Source organism: Staurois parvus, unplaced genomic scaffold (assembly GCF_062004578.1).
Source record: "Staurois parvus isolate SC_StPar_1 unplaced genomic scaffold, SC_StPar_1.0 ptg000360l, whole genome shotgun sequence".
NCBI classification, from domain to species: domain Eukaryota; kingdom Metazoa; phylum Chordata; class Amphibia; order Anura; family Ranidae; genus Staurois; species Staurois parvus.
In genome coordinates, this window is record NW_028318156.1 from 189,578 (window position 1) to 205,105 (window position 15,528).

The 15,528-nt window shown below is 46.2% G+C and overlaps 1 protein-coding gene across 1 annotated transcript in view; it reads right to left on the minus strand.

Annotated features, from left to right (window-relative positions):
- The window catches only part of ST13 (ST13 Hsp70 interacting protein), a 100,969-nt gene that overhangs the window by 74,584 nt on the left and 10,857 nt on the right, over window positions 1–15,528 (minus strand). The window contains exons 3-4 of the mRNA XM_089684861.1: window positions 2,247–2,316; window positions 2,095–2,165 (exon numbers count right to left, since the gene is read on the minus strand). Of these exons, the coding sequence (XP_089540987.1) occupies window positions 2,095–2,165; window positions 2,247–2,316 (141 nt within the window). The remainder of the gene's footprint in view (window positions 1–2,094; window positions 2,166–2,246; window positions 2,317–15,528) is intronic.

Below are 15,528 nucleotides of genomic sequence, written 5' to 3' on the forward strand. Positions count from 1 at the left end.
CCTGAAAGTGAAATTGGTGTGTTTATGCAAGAACAAGGAGGCTCCATTCACATCTGTGTAAACGAACAGCAATCTGCACAGAAAATATGTGCTTTGCCATGGATTTCAGAAATGTGATGCAAATGCACATTGTGCTTGTGTTGTCATTACGTGTTAAAGGCACACCAAGAGCAGGTAGCAGGCATGCGTTTGTCGTACAACAAATGCACCAAAAAGTGCAGTAAAAAACTCACCATGCTCCACTCCAAAAAAAGTTCTGAAGCTTCTGTGGGGTCATTGTTGAGAGGGCAGCCTATTCTAGTGAATGGGCTTCCCTATGCATGAAGAGCCAAAGTGCTCTAAAACAGCCCCATAAAAAACCTGCTTGTAGGAATAGGAGTTCTCAGTACACGGAGATGTGAATGGGGCCTGACAGCCGAGTGTCCCTGTGAATTCCCTCCTATGTACTTATGTAAAGCTGGCCATACACTATGAAATCTGATTGTACAATTTATGTACAATTTCCTTTAGATTTACCAGAACTATGGAACAGGAAGACCCACCTGAACAATCCATTTAATTTGTATCAAATCAGACAGGCCCTTGCACTACATAGCTGATGGTAGATTTAAAGGAGATTGCACAATCAGATTGTACAGAAAGTGGGTGGAAGGTTGTATAGTTATGAGGGAGGTGTGGTCTAGAGTGGTGAACACACCTTATTCTGCACTTTTCTGTGATTCAGCAAGGCAGTGCATGCTGGGATTTAAAACTCCCTGGATGTGACCTGGTCTACTGGAAGTGATGGAAGCAAAAAACCTTTTACAAACACTCAAATTACATTATATTTCAAAGCTGGTATAGATGAGGTAAGTGAAAGAGCAGCACACTGGGAAAGTGAAATTCTGCCTGAAAAAGTGAACTTGGCCTTTAACCACTTTCCCGCCGCCCTATAGCAGAAATACTGCTGCAGGTCAGCAGGGGTGCACAAAATCATGCTGACATCGCTGTCCTCGGCTGTCAATCACTGGGTCCCGGCCGGTTATTCCCTGCTGGTACCCAGTAATCACCGAGTATCACGGACAGGGGCGTGACCTGTATGTAAACGATACAGATCTCTCCCGTCAGCTCCTGCACACTGCTTTGTATGGCTCTGCATAGCATAGTCATACAAAGTAGTGTGCTTACAGTGTAAAGCACATACACAGCAAACCAGCACACAGTTAACCCTTTGATCGCCCCAGATGCTAACCCCTTCCTGCTCAGTGTCATTAGTACAGTGTCAGTGCTTTTTATTAGCACGGATCACTGTATTGGTGTCACTGGGGATGTCAGTGACAGTCAGCCCCCCCCCCCAGTGTCAGAATGCCTGTCTCAGTTCCACTATAAGTCGCTGATTGCCGCCATTACTAGTACAAAAAATATAGAAATATAGTATATATACACACCGCCATTTGTAGGCACTATAACTTTCATGTAAACCAATTAATTTACATGTATTGGGATTTTTTATTTTTTTAGCAAAGACATGTAGCAGAATACATTTTGGCTTAAATTTATGATGAAATTAGATTTTTTTTTACTGGACATGTTTAATAGCAAAAAGTCAAAAATATTGTTTTTTTTCTCAAAATTGGCGGTCTTTTTTTTATAGCGAGAAAAGAAAAAAAAAAAAGCAAAAAAAAAAATCACAGAGGTGATCAAATACCAACAAAAGCAAGCTCTATTTGTGGGAAAGAAAGGACATAAATTTCATTTGAGTGCAGCATTGCATGAGCGCGCAATTATCACTTAAAGTAATGCAGCGCCAAAAAAGCCTGGTCAGGAAGTGGGGTAAATCCTCTGGAAGGCAATTGGTTAATACCCAGAATTTAGCTGTAGTGTACACATTAGGATACTTTCCAAAAACACACAGACACATTGTGTATTGTTTGGGATCTATTTGCTAAAACTATCAGCAGTGCCTACTGCCAGGTGTCAGATGAATAATCATGTGCACTACAGCTGACTTGCCTATGATATGTGGCAAGCACAACTCCTCCAAATGAAGTGAATACAATTGTAACCCTCAGCGTCTGGCGCAAAACTAATACCAAGTAAACACAGCAATATTACCTCTATATCATCATTTCCCATCTCCTGAGGGGGCTCTTCATCTGGTGCAATAACTCCTTCATTTTCGATGTCTGGTTTGAAAAACAAAATAGATTACAAACACATAATGGACTAAATTATGGAACAGCATGACTGTTTTTCATTTAGCTTACCCAAGTCACTTTCTTCACTCTCTGGTTGAGGAGTTGGAGATGGGATCCTTTCTTCGTTTATCTCATCTGTCTAAAAGCAAAATGTAGATAATGTTGGAAACAGATAAACCTTTAAACAAAAGTGCATTTAAAACCATAAAGCTATTGTATGCAGGTGAGCAAAACAAGCTGATGATGTGATTTAGGCTCCATGTATACGGGACACTTCTGAACGATGGAAACTGACTGCTGGAAAACGAAGGTTAAAAAACATCTGTTTAGCCGCGTTTGCATACTGCGTTTATGAGAGTTTGCATTTAGAAGCATTTTTTTTAAAGATAACCTCAGAAGACCTTCCAAAATGCACAGAATGCACTGAAAAACAGTGAAAAATTAACAGTAAAAAACTATTTTGAGAGAAATACTGTAGAGAGAGCAGAAGCAGAGAGAGCAGTATTTGTTGAGATTAGCTGTCTTTTTTTTTGTGGTGTTTGGATGTTTTCCAGCTCATTTCTGTGCAGAAATTGTTGCAGCAGGGTCTAACATTTTCTTTCATGCAAAACTTCAAAGTATGGTGTACCAGGTCCATTTGAGTACTGGGAAAACGATTTGCATGCATTTTTCATGATGAAAAAAGGCTCCAGACAGCATCTGGAAATGGAAGAGTTAAAAAATGTTTCTAAACACAAATGCTTATAAATGCAGTTAGCCGCGTTTACAAGCGTTTGGCGTTTGAAACGCTGCTAAAATCTACTCCTGAAGTTTGGTGCGTTAAAAAAAACAACTGTGAAAATCAACTGCCTGTAAATGACAGTGTACATGGACACATAGGAAAACATTAGGGTGAGTTCAGGGGCCACTGAAACAAAAATGCAGAAAAGCTCCTAATGTGAGTGTACCAGCTGCAGTGTACATGGAGCCTTAAAATGAGAATTGCAGCTTTACAGAACCCCCATCTGCCAGTATGCAATGTCAGTTGCTTTCCCAGAGTTTCCGATATTCATTCACTACTTCATTGTTTATAGAGCTGTCTTTCTGGGGTCCCAAAACCAGCGTAGAGTTTGCACATTTTCCCAAGCATTTTTTTTTTAAATCAGAAGTATGGATTTCGCTTGATTAATCAGTGCCATAGTGTACAAGCTTGCTGAACGGAACAATTTTCTTTTAGGCTGGATATACTTGTGTGCATGCAGTGTGTGTGTGCTAGTTCACATGCATTGGTGTGAAAGGGCCCATATATTTATTTTACACGCTAATCAGATGTGAACAAAAGACACACAGGAAAGAATAGGATTCTAGTTGAAATGCATTTTTATACAGCAAAATGCACACAATTTGCTGCATAAAAACAAAAGTGTGAATGAGCCCTTAAAAGAATAGAAAATAACTGAAAGGTGTTCACACTCATGATTCCTAGGTTAACGTGTTCGTAAATCTCTGACATGAAATATACTGCTCAAAAAAAATTAAAGGATCACTTTGAAAACACATCAGATCTCAATGGTGAAAAATATACTGCTGGATCTCTATGCTGATATGGACTGAGTAATGTGTTAGGAACATAAGGATGCCTCCTCATCGGTTGATGGAAATGAACGTGATCAAACTACAGAGGACTGATTTCAAAGACACCCCAAAAATCAAAGTGAAAGAATGATGCAGCAGGCTAGTCCATTTGGCTGAAATTTCATTGCAGCAACTCAGAATGGTACTCATTAGTTTGTATGGCCCCAACGTGCTTGTATGTATGCCTGACAATGTCGGGGCATGCTCCTAATGAGACAATGGTATTTCCTCCCAGATCTGGACCAGGGCATCACTGAGCTCCTGGGCAGTCTGAGGTGCAACCTGGCAGCATCGGATGGACCGAAACATGACATCCTAGAGGTGTTCTATTGGATTTAGGTCAGGTGAGGTTTGACCTCCTATTATATAGTTTTTGGTAAATCTAAACCAAAAATCTCAAGAGAATTGTATAATGTATGGCCAGCCTAACTTTAGCCAAATGCAAAACTAGTGAAAAACAGTCAGAAAAGATGATTAGGGAAAAAAAATGTCAGTGGCCTCCACCTGTAAAACCATTCCTGTTTTGGGGTCGTCTCATTGTTGCTCATCTAGTACACCTGTTGTTAATTTCATTAACACCAAAGCAGCTGAAACTAATTGACAACCCCCTCTGCTACTTAACTGACCAGCTCAATATCCCGGGAGCTTAATTGACTTGATGCTTTACTCTGATTAAAAAGTGTTCCTTTAATTTTTTTGAGCAGTGTATAAACAAAGCATATTCCTCAGTAGTGTGTACTTATCTCAATCTAGAGCACTAAATGTCATTTCCGTCTGCTGTGTCATTCCTCTGCTATCTGCATGAATCACTTCTTACAAGTTTTTCTGTCACCAATAGTAAAGAGGTGATGAGGAGGGAGCTCCAGCACACAGCCTGTGATTGACAGCCTCAGCTGTGTTCCTGTGTGCAGTGTGAAAGGGGGTGTATTCCTTTCCTCCAATCAGCTCTCCTCAGTGAACTCTGCAGAGTGTAACGTCAGCTCCCACCTCCCTATTTTCTGGAAGCTCAGACAAACTGTATAAATTCTGCACTTTGAATGGCTATAGAGAAGAAATGACTGCAGATAACCTGGTACAACTTATGTAGGAGGATTTGTTTAATCTCACCTGAGGCTAGTCACTTCACTGGGTATATATGAGCAAGGCTTGACAAATTTGCTTTGAATCTAAAAGTCAGCTAAGAAGCTTAGGAGGTTTTCTAGTTTTTAACTAGAAAAAAATGATTTGCTTTATTTGGGGGTCGGGTGGTTGTCTCATTTTGTTGTGGTGCTGCTGGGTGGGAAAGCTTTCTCACTGAGTGATATTGGGGGATGCATGTCCCTTTGGGGCTCTCGGGGTGTGGGAATTTGACACTTGAGGTTGTTGGGGTTGAAGTTTTTGATGTGTGGCATGCTGAGTGAGCTGGCCTCTGCTCACCTCCCTTCTTGTGTTCGGCGCCATGCGTGAGGGAGGGCTGGGACATGATGCGTGGATTGGCTGGTGTCAAGGAGGGTGGAGTGTGGGGGGAGCCTTTCTGAATAGCGGCAGCGGGTCTGCTTAGGGAGGGGGTAGGAGAGTGCACAGGGGTGCAGGTGTGTGGGGAGGAAAGGAAAAACCTTTGGCTCTGCTGCAGGTAAGCAGCAAAGCTAGTTTTTTTGGTTTTTGATTGTTGGAGCTGGACTGGCTGCCCGGCGCCGCATATCCGGGGTGTAGGGCGGTGGGCGTTGCTCATGCCTGGTGCTGGCGGTAGGTGGGCTGTTGGGAGCCCAGTTTCTGGTCACCATGGTGACCTGGCGCCTAGGGTTTTTTTGAGCCCTGATGTAACGTGTATCGCAATCAATGTTTTCATGCGTAGGCACCCCGACACATGCATTTACATTTGTACATGTGTATTTGTGGCGGTGCGGGGCCTCAAATGTCTTTTGGGGGGGGGGGATTTTATGTGCTTGGGTGATCATTTTTGTGGTGACAGGTTCTCTTTAATGAGACATCCTGGGTCTAAAAGATCCTGGATGTCTCTCATGGGCTCCACTGAATGTAATGCAGTACAGATCACACTGCATTACATTCTTTCCCGGCCTCGATGGTTGGGGACACGGACAACGGGGCCCTGGAAGTGATGTCATACACGACGCTTCTGGGTGTCAGGAACAAGATGGGGAGGAGAGCAGACGTGTGTCCACTCTCCTCCGTCCCCTCTACTCGGCGGCACCCACTATGTCAGTCCCGGGCCCTCAGATGGGCAAGCAGAGCCCAGGATACATAGTGGGCGGGCACTCCTAACCACCCACAAAACAAACCAGTGAATGAAGTACAATCCTCTCAAGATGAGAAGGATAGAAAAAAATGGCATCAAAATGTCCTCATTAAGATTAATCACTATTATTATTATATTACTAACATTTATAGGTAAAGTTAATCCAGGGAATATCCGATTGCCTCATGGGGTATCAGGAAGGAATTTTTTTCCCTGCAGGAGCAAATTGGATCATGCTTTGCTGGGTTTTTTTTTCCTTCCTCTGGATCAACTGTGGGTATAGGATAACTTGTTATTTTTTTTTTTAAATGGTTGAACTGGATGGACTTTTTTTCAGCCTCTAACTATGTAATACCGAGCACTTTTACCCCCTTCCTGCCCAGGCCAATTTTCAGCGCTTTCACACTTTGAATGACAATTGCCTCTGCTCACCTCCCTTCTTGCGTTCGGCGCCATGCGTGAGGGAGGGCTGGGACATGATGCGTGGATTGGCTGGTGTCAAGGAGGGTGGAGTGTGGGGGGAGCCTTTCTGAATAGCGGCAGCGGGTCTGCTTAGGGAGGGGGTAGGAGAGTGCACAGGGGTGCAGGTGTGTGGGGAGGAAAGGAAAAACCTTTGGCTCTGCTGCAGGCAAGCAGCAAAGCTAGTTTTTTTGGTTTTTGATTGTTGGAGCTGGACTGGCTGCCCGGCGCCGCATATCCGGGGTGTAGGGCAGTGGGCGTTGCTCATGCCTGGTGCTGGCGGTAGGTGGGCTGTTGGGAGCCCAGTTTCTGGTCACCATGGTGACCTGGCGCCTAGGGTTTTTTTGAGCCCTGATGTAACGTGTATCGCAATCAATGTTTTCATGCGTAGGCACCCCGACACATGCATTTACATTTGTACATGTGTATTTGTGGCGGTGCGGGGCCTCAAATGTCTTTTGGGGGGGGGGGATTTTATGTGCTTGGGTGATCATTTTTGTGGTGACAGGTTCTCTTTAATGAGACATCCTGGGTCTAAAAGATCCTGGATGTCTCTCATGGGCTCCACTGAATGTAATGCAGTACAGATCACACTGCATTACATTCTTTCCCGGCCTCGATGGTTGGGGACACGGACAACGGGGCCCTGGAAGTGATGTCATACACGACGCTTCTGGGTGTCAGGAACAAGATGGGGAGGAGAGCAGACGTGTGTCCACTCTCCTCCGTCCCCTCTACTCGGCGGCACCCACTATGTCAGTCCCGGGCCCTCAGATGGGCAAGCAGAGCCCAGGATACATAGTGGGGGGGCACTCCTAACCACCCACAAAACAAACCAGTGAATGAAGTACAATCCTCTCAAGATGAGAAGGATAGAAAAAAATGGCATCAAAATGTCCTCATTAAGATTAATCACTATTATTATTATATTACTAACATTTATAGGTAAAGTTAATCCAGGGAACATCCGATTGCCTCATGGGGTATCAGGAAGGAATTTTTTTCCCTGCAGGAGCAAATTGGATCATGCTTTGCTGGGTTTTTTTTTCCTTCCTCTGGATCAACTGTGGGTATAGGATAACTTGTTATTTTTTTTTTTTAAATGGTTGAACTGGATGGACTTTTTTTCAGCCTCTAACTATGTAATACCGAGCACTTTTACCCCCTTCCTGCCCAGGCCAATTTTCAGCGCTTTCACACTTTGAATGACAATTGCGCGGTCATGCAACACTGTACCCAAACTAAATTTTTATAATTTTGTTCACACAAATAGAGCTTTCTTTTGTTGGTATTTAATCCCCACTAGGGTTATTTTTTGCTAAAGAAACAAAAAAAGACTGAAAATTTTGAAAAAAACCCCCAAAAAACACGTTTTTCTTTGTTACTGTTATAAAAGTTTGCAAATAAATAATTGTTCTTCATAAATTTAGGCCAAGATGTATTCTGCTACATTTCTTTGGTGAAAATAACCCAAATCAGTATTTATTATTTAGTCTGTAGGAAAGTTATAGAGTTCACAAACTATGGGATATATCTGAAAATTGATCAGTCCTGAAGTACTGACAGCCAATCTAATTTCTTGAGGCCCAAAAATGTTACAACAGCACAGATATCCCCCCAAATGACTCCTTTTTTGCAAAGTAGGCAGTCTAACGTATTTCATAAGAGGCATGGCGAGTTTTATGAAGTTGTAATTTTTTTTTGTCATAATTGTTTGGAAAATGAAGAAATTAAAAAAAATTTAATTTTTTTTTTTTTTTACATACTGTCACCAGTGCAGTACAGCATCATAACTAGTGTGGCGGTGATCAGGGGCACTGACTGGTGACAGCACAAAAAAAAAAAAAAATGTTTTTAATTTTATTATTTTTTATTTAATATACATTTTTTTCTCTTTAAGATTTTCTTTTCATATTACACTATGACCAAAGTAGTATAATGTTACCATAGTAACATTGTACTACTTTGGGGAAGTGATCAGTATTTTTTTTTTTTTTTTTTTTTTTTTTTTTTTTTTTACACAATTTGATTGCTTATAGCAAATAATTTCTTTGCTATAAGAAAGCATTTCACTGAATGAAATCGATTCATTCAGGTTTTTTTGTTGTGATTAGCTGTGAATAGCCCAGCCTGTGCATGTGATCGCAGTGACCATTCACAGCTAGACACACTTGTATACAATGGATGGCATGAAAGGAAGCCATCCACAGTTTACAACTGTCATGTCACCCCCCCTTTTCCTGCCCAGGCCAAGTTTCAGCTTTCAGAGCTGTCACACTTTGAATTACAATTGTGCAGTCATGCAAAACTGTACCCAAATGACGTTTTTATCGTTTGTTTTTAGACAGATAGAGCTTTCTTTTGGTGGTATTTAATCACCACTGGGTTTTTTTATATTTTTGTTAAACGAAAAAAGACCAAACATTTTGAAAAAATCCCCCACATTTTTCTTCGTTTGTTATACAAATTTTGCAAATAAGTAATTTTTTGTCTCCACTGATGTGCACTGATGAGGCTGCACTGATGATCAGTGTCCTGATTATCAGTGTAAATGTGCCCTGTCAGCCGGCTTTCTTTTCCCCACCCAGTGACTGCCCATGAGGAAAGGAATGCCGATAACCAGCAAGTTTGTTTACATGTGATTATCTGTGATTGGACACAGCTGATCACAAGGTAAAGGGCCACTGTGATTGGTTCAAAGGACACAGTGGTCATAGATAGTGAGCAGGAGGGGTGTTCTGGGATGATGTCCATGGCTACCCTCCCAGAACTAGAGAGCCACACTGTAGCCGTCTTTTGGCTATGGTGCAGTATTGAGGTGGTTAAAGGCCAAGTCCACCTTTAATACCAAGTTACATCTTAAGGGTGTAGTGTGAAACATGGTGCCAAGGCATCCTTCAAACCCTAAACCACCCCCTATCCTCTTGCTTACAGGTATGCAGGTTGCAAACTATATTGGTTAAATAAGTTAGAAAAGGGTGACATAGAACAAGTGGCAGACTGGGACTTAGACTCCGCGTCCTGGGAAACCCCGTGCTGTGGACCACTAGAGATCCCGTTGGGCGGAGCCTGACAGTACCTTGCGGCCATGACTGAGCCTGGAAGGGGAACGTCCCCTCTGGATGACATCTGCCGACAGATGGAGACCCTTACATTGGGAATTAGAGGTCTACAGGAGGGTTATACTAGATTGGACAGTCGCATGCAGACCATAGCTACATCTACCGGGGGGTCTGGGGAACCCACTAGGGAGACACCAGGGTTGTTACCCGTACCTGAACCCCGTGTCCCCACACCAGAACGTTTTTCTGGAGACCGAAGTAGATTCAGGGCCTTTCGTAGCTCCTGTCAGCTATACTTTGACCTCCAGCCTCGGACCTTTTCCTCCGAATCAGTGAAGGTAGCGTTCATCATTGCCCTACTACGGGGTGGACCCCAAGACTGGGCCCACCGGCTCCTAGAGAATCAAGACCCGCTGTTGAGGTCAATGACAGTATTTTTTGAGGCTATGGCCCTCTTGTATGACGACCCGCTGCGCACCGCAACGGCCGAGAGGACCCTATATACACTCAGGCAGGGTCACCAGACAGTGGAGGACTATGCCGCCGAATTCAGGCGTTGGCATAGTGACAGCCAATGGAACGAGGCGGCTTTGCACCACCAGTTCCGCATTGGGTTAGCTGAATCACTGAAGGTCGAATTGGCCCGAATAGACATACCTAGTACTTTGGAGGCCCTAATAGCATTGACTATTCGAATTGACCGCCGGTTGCGGGAGCGCAGGCAGGAAAAGTGCAACCAAGGACGAGGACCAACTGAAACACCCCCTCAGGCTTCAACCCAGTTCCAGCCGGCAAGCCAGAATCAGGATGCTATGGATACACCCAAGACCGGGCCACCGGGAAGGACACGACTGACACTTACACCTGAGGAACGCCAGAGGCGTCTTACCAACCATCTCTGTCTATACTGTGGGGGAGCAGGCCATGTGGTACGTACCTGTCCAGCCAAGGGGGGTAAGTGTTCCGCTGTTTTTTCTACGATCAATTCTACCAGTGTGGGCAACACTAGTTATCTAGCGGTACCTGTGTCACTTCAGCTGCCGGGGAGAACGGTGGTGACCACAGCAATTGTGGATTCTGGGGCGTGTAGTTGCTTCATAGATTTGGATTTTGCAGTTCAGCAACGAATCCCCCTACAAGCAAAGGAGGTGGGATTGAATATTTTCCTGGCAGATGGATCCCGTATTAAGTCAGGGGTGGTGGACCAAGAAACCCCACCTATCCGTACCACTAGATCGACCCATCATGAAGAAATCCTTCGGTTAGACGCCATAGCGTCCCCATTATTTCCAATTATTTTGGGGCTCCCGTGGTTACGAGCCCATAATCCCCAGGTGGACTGGAAGACGGGTTCTATCCAGTTCCTCTCCACATAAAGCCAGCAGCATTGCCTCCCTAAGACCTCCCCGATTCCGGAGACCTTGTTGTGTCTAGAGACAGATGTGGAACTGGCGCAAGTCATTCCTTCGGCCTACCATAATTTTTTGGATGTGTTTAGCAAGCGGGGGGCGGACACTCTCCCCCCGCACCGAGGTTATGACTGCCCAATTGATCTCCTCCCAGGTTCGGAGATTCCATTTGGGCGGATATTCCCCTTATCCGAGCGGGAGTTAGGGGTACTGAGAGAATATATCGATGAAAACCTCCATAAGGGGTTTATTAGACCCTCCACGTCGCCAGCTGGGGCGGGCATTTTCTTTGTGGAAAAAAGGGACAAGTCCCTCCGGCCCTGCGTAGATTACCGGGACTTGAATAAAGTCACGGTGAAGAACCGTTACCCGCTACCACTAGTCCCCGAACTTTTTCAGAGGTTGAAGTCAGCATCTGTCTTCACTAAATTAGACTTGAGAGGTGCCTATAATTTAGTCCGTATCAGAGAGGGGGACGAGTGGAAGACAGCATTCCGTACCAGATTCGGACACTATGAATATTTGGTTATGCCCTTCGGCCTATGTAACACTCCAGCCACCTTCCAGCATTTCATAAACGATGTGTTCAGGGACTATCTGGATGTCTTCGTCATTGTGTACCTAGACGATATCCTTATCTTTTCCCCAACCTTGGAGGACCATAGGGGTCATGTGAAGCGCGTGTTAGAACGGCTCCGCCAACACAGCTTGTATGCCAAGGCAGACAAGTGCTGTTTTGAACAGAGGAGTATTTCATTTCTGGGCCTAACCATCTCGCCCACGGGAATAGCCATGGATCCCCAAAAGGTTTTGGCCATCTTAGACTGGCCAGCCCCCACCGATAAGAAAGCGGTCCAACGCTTTATTGGCTTCGCGAACTTTTATAGAAAGTTCATTAAGAACTTTTCGGGCCTAGTATCCCCTATCACCCAGCTGACCAGGCAGGGGGTCCGCTTCCAGTGGACGCCTGAGGCACAGAGGGCTGTCGAAGCTTTAAAAGAGTTGTTTACGGCAGCTCCTATTTTGAGCCACCCTGATTCGTCCTTGCCATATATCTTGGAGGTAGACGCATCCGAGAATGCAGTCGGGGCGATCCTGTCCCAGAGGAAGGGCATCAAAGAGCTTGTGCACCCGGTGGCTTTCTTCTCCAGGAACTCCTGCTGAAAGGAATTACGATATTGGGGATCGGGAACTCTTGGCGATCAAGGTGGCACTAGAGGAATGGAGATACCATACGGTCCCTGAGGAAGCCCGTACATTGGTATTGGGATACTGCCATGATCACCCACTGGCCGGGCACTTTGGGGTACGTAAGACCTTGGAGCTGTTACAGCGTACCTTCTGGTGGCCTAATATGGCCAGAGAGTGCGAAACTTACGTAAAAACCTGTCCTGTTTGTCAGAGGAACAAGCCTGTTAGAGGGGGCGGTACAGAGGAACAAGCCTGTTAGAGGGGGCGGTACACCCGATATTGATTTTCACGGATCACAAGAACCTAGAGTATTTGAGAACAGCTAAACGTCTGAGGCCACGTCAGGCCAGGTGGGCACTGTTCTTTTCACGGTTCTTTTTCCATATAACTTATAGGCCAGGGTCTAAGAATACGAAACCTGATGCGCTCTCCCGCATGTTTGGGGACCCCGAAGAGAGTCCCAAGCCGGACACCATCCTGACCCCAGGGAATTTCCTAGCTCTCCAATCAGAGCTTCATTCTCAATTGCAGGCCGCATCCGTAGGTATGCAAGGCCCACCCGGTGTCCCCTTACTAAATAGGGAGGGACTCCTCTGGAAGGAGGATCAGATTGTGGTCCCTGAGGAAGCCCGTACATTGGTATTGGGATACTGCCATGATCACCCACTGGCCGGGCACTTTGGGGTACGTAAGACCTTGGAGCTGTTACAGCGTACCTTCTGGTGGCCTAATATGGCCAGAGAGTGCGAAACTTACGTAAAAACCTGTCCTGTTTGTCAGAGGAACAAGCCTACTAGGAATAAGGCTTGGGGTCTCTTGCGTCCATTACCAATACCCGACAGACCATGGACAATGATTTCCATTGACTTTATTGTGGAACTTCCACCCTCTCAGGACCACACAGCAATCTTCGTGATTGTAGACCGCCTGTCCAAGATGGCCCATTTTGTACCTCTAAAGGACACACCTACGGCCCTTGAGACAGCACGTGTGTTTATTAAAGAAGTGGTAAGACTCCACGGAATTCCCAGGGATATTGTATCTGACAGAGGGGTTCAGTTTACATCCAGGTTCTGGAAAGCTTTATGTGATACCCTGGGAATTAAGCTGTCATTCTCCTCTGCTTACCACCCACAGACCAATGGCCAGACGGAGCGTACAAACCAGACCCTAGAACAGTACCTCAGGTGCTATACCACCTTCCTCCAAGATGACTGGTTTACTCTCCTGCCACTTGCGGAATTCGCATATAACAATGCGAGTCACTCGGCTACTGGACAGTCCCCGTTTTTCGCAAACTACGGGTTCCACCCTGTATTCCTGCCAGATCTGATCCCGGAGGTCGCAGTCCCGGCCACGCAGGATATGTTGAACTTTTTGTCAACCAATAGTAAGGTATTGCAGGAAGCAATGGCAAAGGCCCAGGGTGACAATAAGAGGGCATTTGATAAGAAGAGAAGGGGGGAATTGAGTTTGCAGCCAGAGGACCAGGTTTGGTTGTCCACCGCAAATTTGAAAATGCCCTGCCCTTCGAAGAAACTGGCTCCCAAATTCTTGGGGCCCTTTCGTGTGAAACGTAAGATCAACGAGGTGGCATACGAGCTTGCACTGCCCGAGTCTATGAAGGTTCATCCGGTCTTCCACGTGTCCCTGTTGAAACCAGCAACTCCAGATCCCTTCCCGGATCGAAGGTCCAAACCACCGGAGGCAGTAGACGTGGATGGGGAGGAGGAGTTTGAAGTTGAAGCTATCTTAGATTGTAGGAAGAGGGGAGGACGAACTCAGTTTCTGGTTAAATGGAAAGGATATGGGGCGGAGGAAAATTCATGGGAGCCGGCCCAAAATGTGCACGCCCCAAGACTTGTGCGGGAATTTTTTCAGAACCAGCCGTTCGGTAGGGGTCGGTTGGGCATCCGGAGGTTGCCCGTAGGGGGGGGGCAATGTCAGGGATTCCGGGTCCTCGGTGGTGCGCGCATGCGCAGACGGCCGATCTGTCCCGGCCGACGATCGCGGCGGCGGCCGCGCATGCGCAGTAGCGATCGCGGCCGCACCAATGGGAGAGCAGGGCGCTCTATTTAAAGCTGTCCTGTGCATCTCCAGGTTGCCGCAAGGTCTTGTTCCTGATTCTGTAAGTACGCTTCCTAGTTGCCAAACTCTGCCTGTTCTGACTTATGCTGACCCTCTCCTGCTCTGACCCCGGCTCGTCCCTGACCATCCTCCTGCCTGACCCTCTGTACCGCGCTGCCCGCTACCTGCTGATCCTGGCTTGTGACCCCGACCATTCTCCGCTTACTCCCCCTGTACCACGCTGCCCGCACGATACCGACCCGGCTAGTCTGACCTTGCTCGCTCCTAGCTGTCACCCATCCATCCCGCTCGGATCGGGATCTGGCACCCGTCCATCCCGCTCGGATCGGAATCTGCCATCCCATCCATCCGCTCGGATCGGACCTGTCGTCCCCTTCGCAGCAGGCTCATCCCGGGCACATACCCCCAGCGGGACCCCTCTACCACCGCCGGGAGTGCCCAGGGGCGCGACCTGGTCTCAGTCTTGCACCAAGTCCATCCCCACCATCAGGGGCCCTGGTGAAGAGGCAGACTGGGACTTAGACTCCGCGTCCTGGGAAACCCCGTGCTGTGGACCACTAGAGATCCCGTTGGGCGGAGCCTGACAACAAGCAACTCTATACCTTAAAGTTCATTTTGTAAAAGCAAGAATAAGACATTCAATATATTCTGTGCCTTACCACAAACGTTAGGACCTTCTGAAGGCATTTGTGTCCATACTGGATTCAAAACATTGGTGACCATTAGGCCATCACTTCACAGTGAGGGCTACAACTCTCTCTCTCACATTGACTGTGCTTCTCCATAGCTGTATAGAGGATATCTAGGGAGACTTCCCTTTAATTTGCCTAACAAGTCAGCCTGCCATGGGATCAGATCAGGAAGAACTACCTTACATTAAAAGCGGTATAGTAAGAGACTAGCGGAGAGGGGGGATTAGCAGTGTTGCGTCCACGGGCATTTCAAGGGTATAGGAACATATGAAGACATGAAAGAGATTTAACATCAAATTCCCTCCTCTTCCACTAGCCTCAGATCTGCAGGGCCCCCGGGCCTTAATAAGACCAACAAGTTGCAAACCTGCAAAGCCTGCTAATGTGAAAAACACAAGACTAAATCCTTCATACATGGATTGAAATTTGTCCGCTGCAGCAGGGACTGGCCAACTTTCAATCCATGTATGGGCAGGCTGGTTGTACACAAGTCAATATATCAATCAATTTGTGTACAACCAGCCTGAATGATCAGTGCCACCAGCTGATGATGGGGAAGGTTTCCCGCTGTCAGAATACAAAAGCTCAGCCGGAAGGATT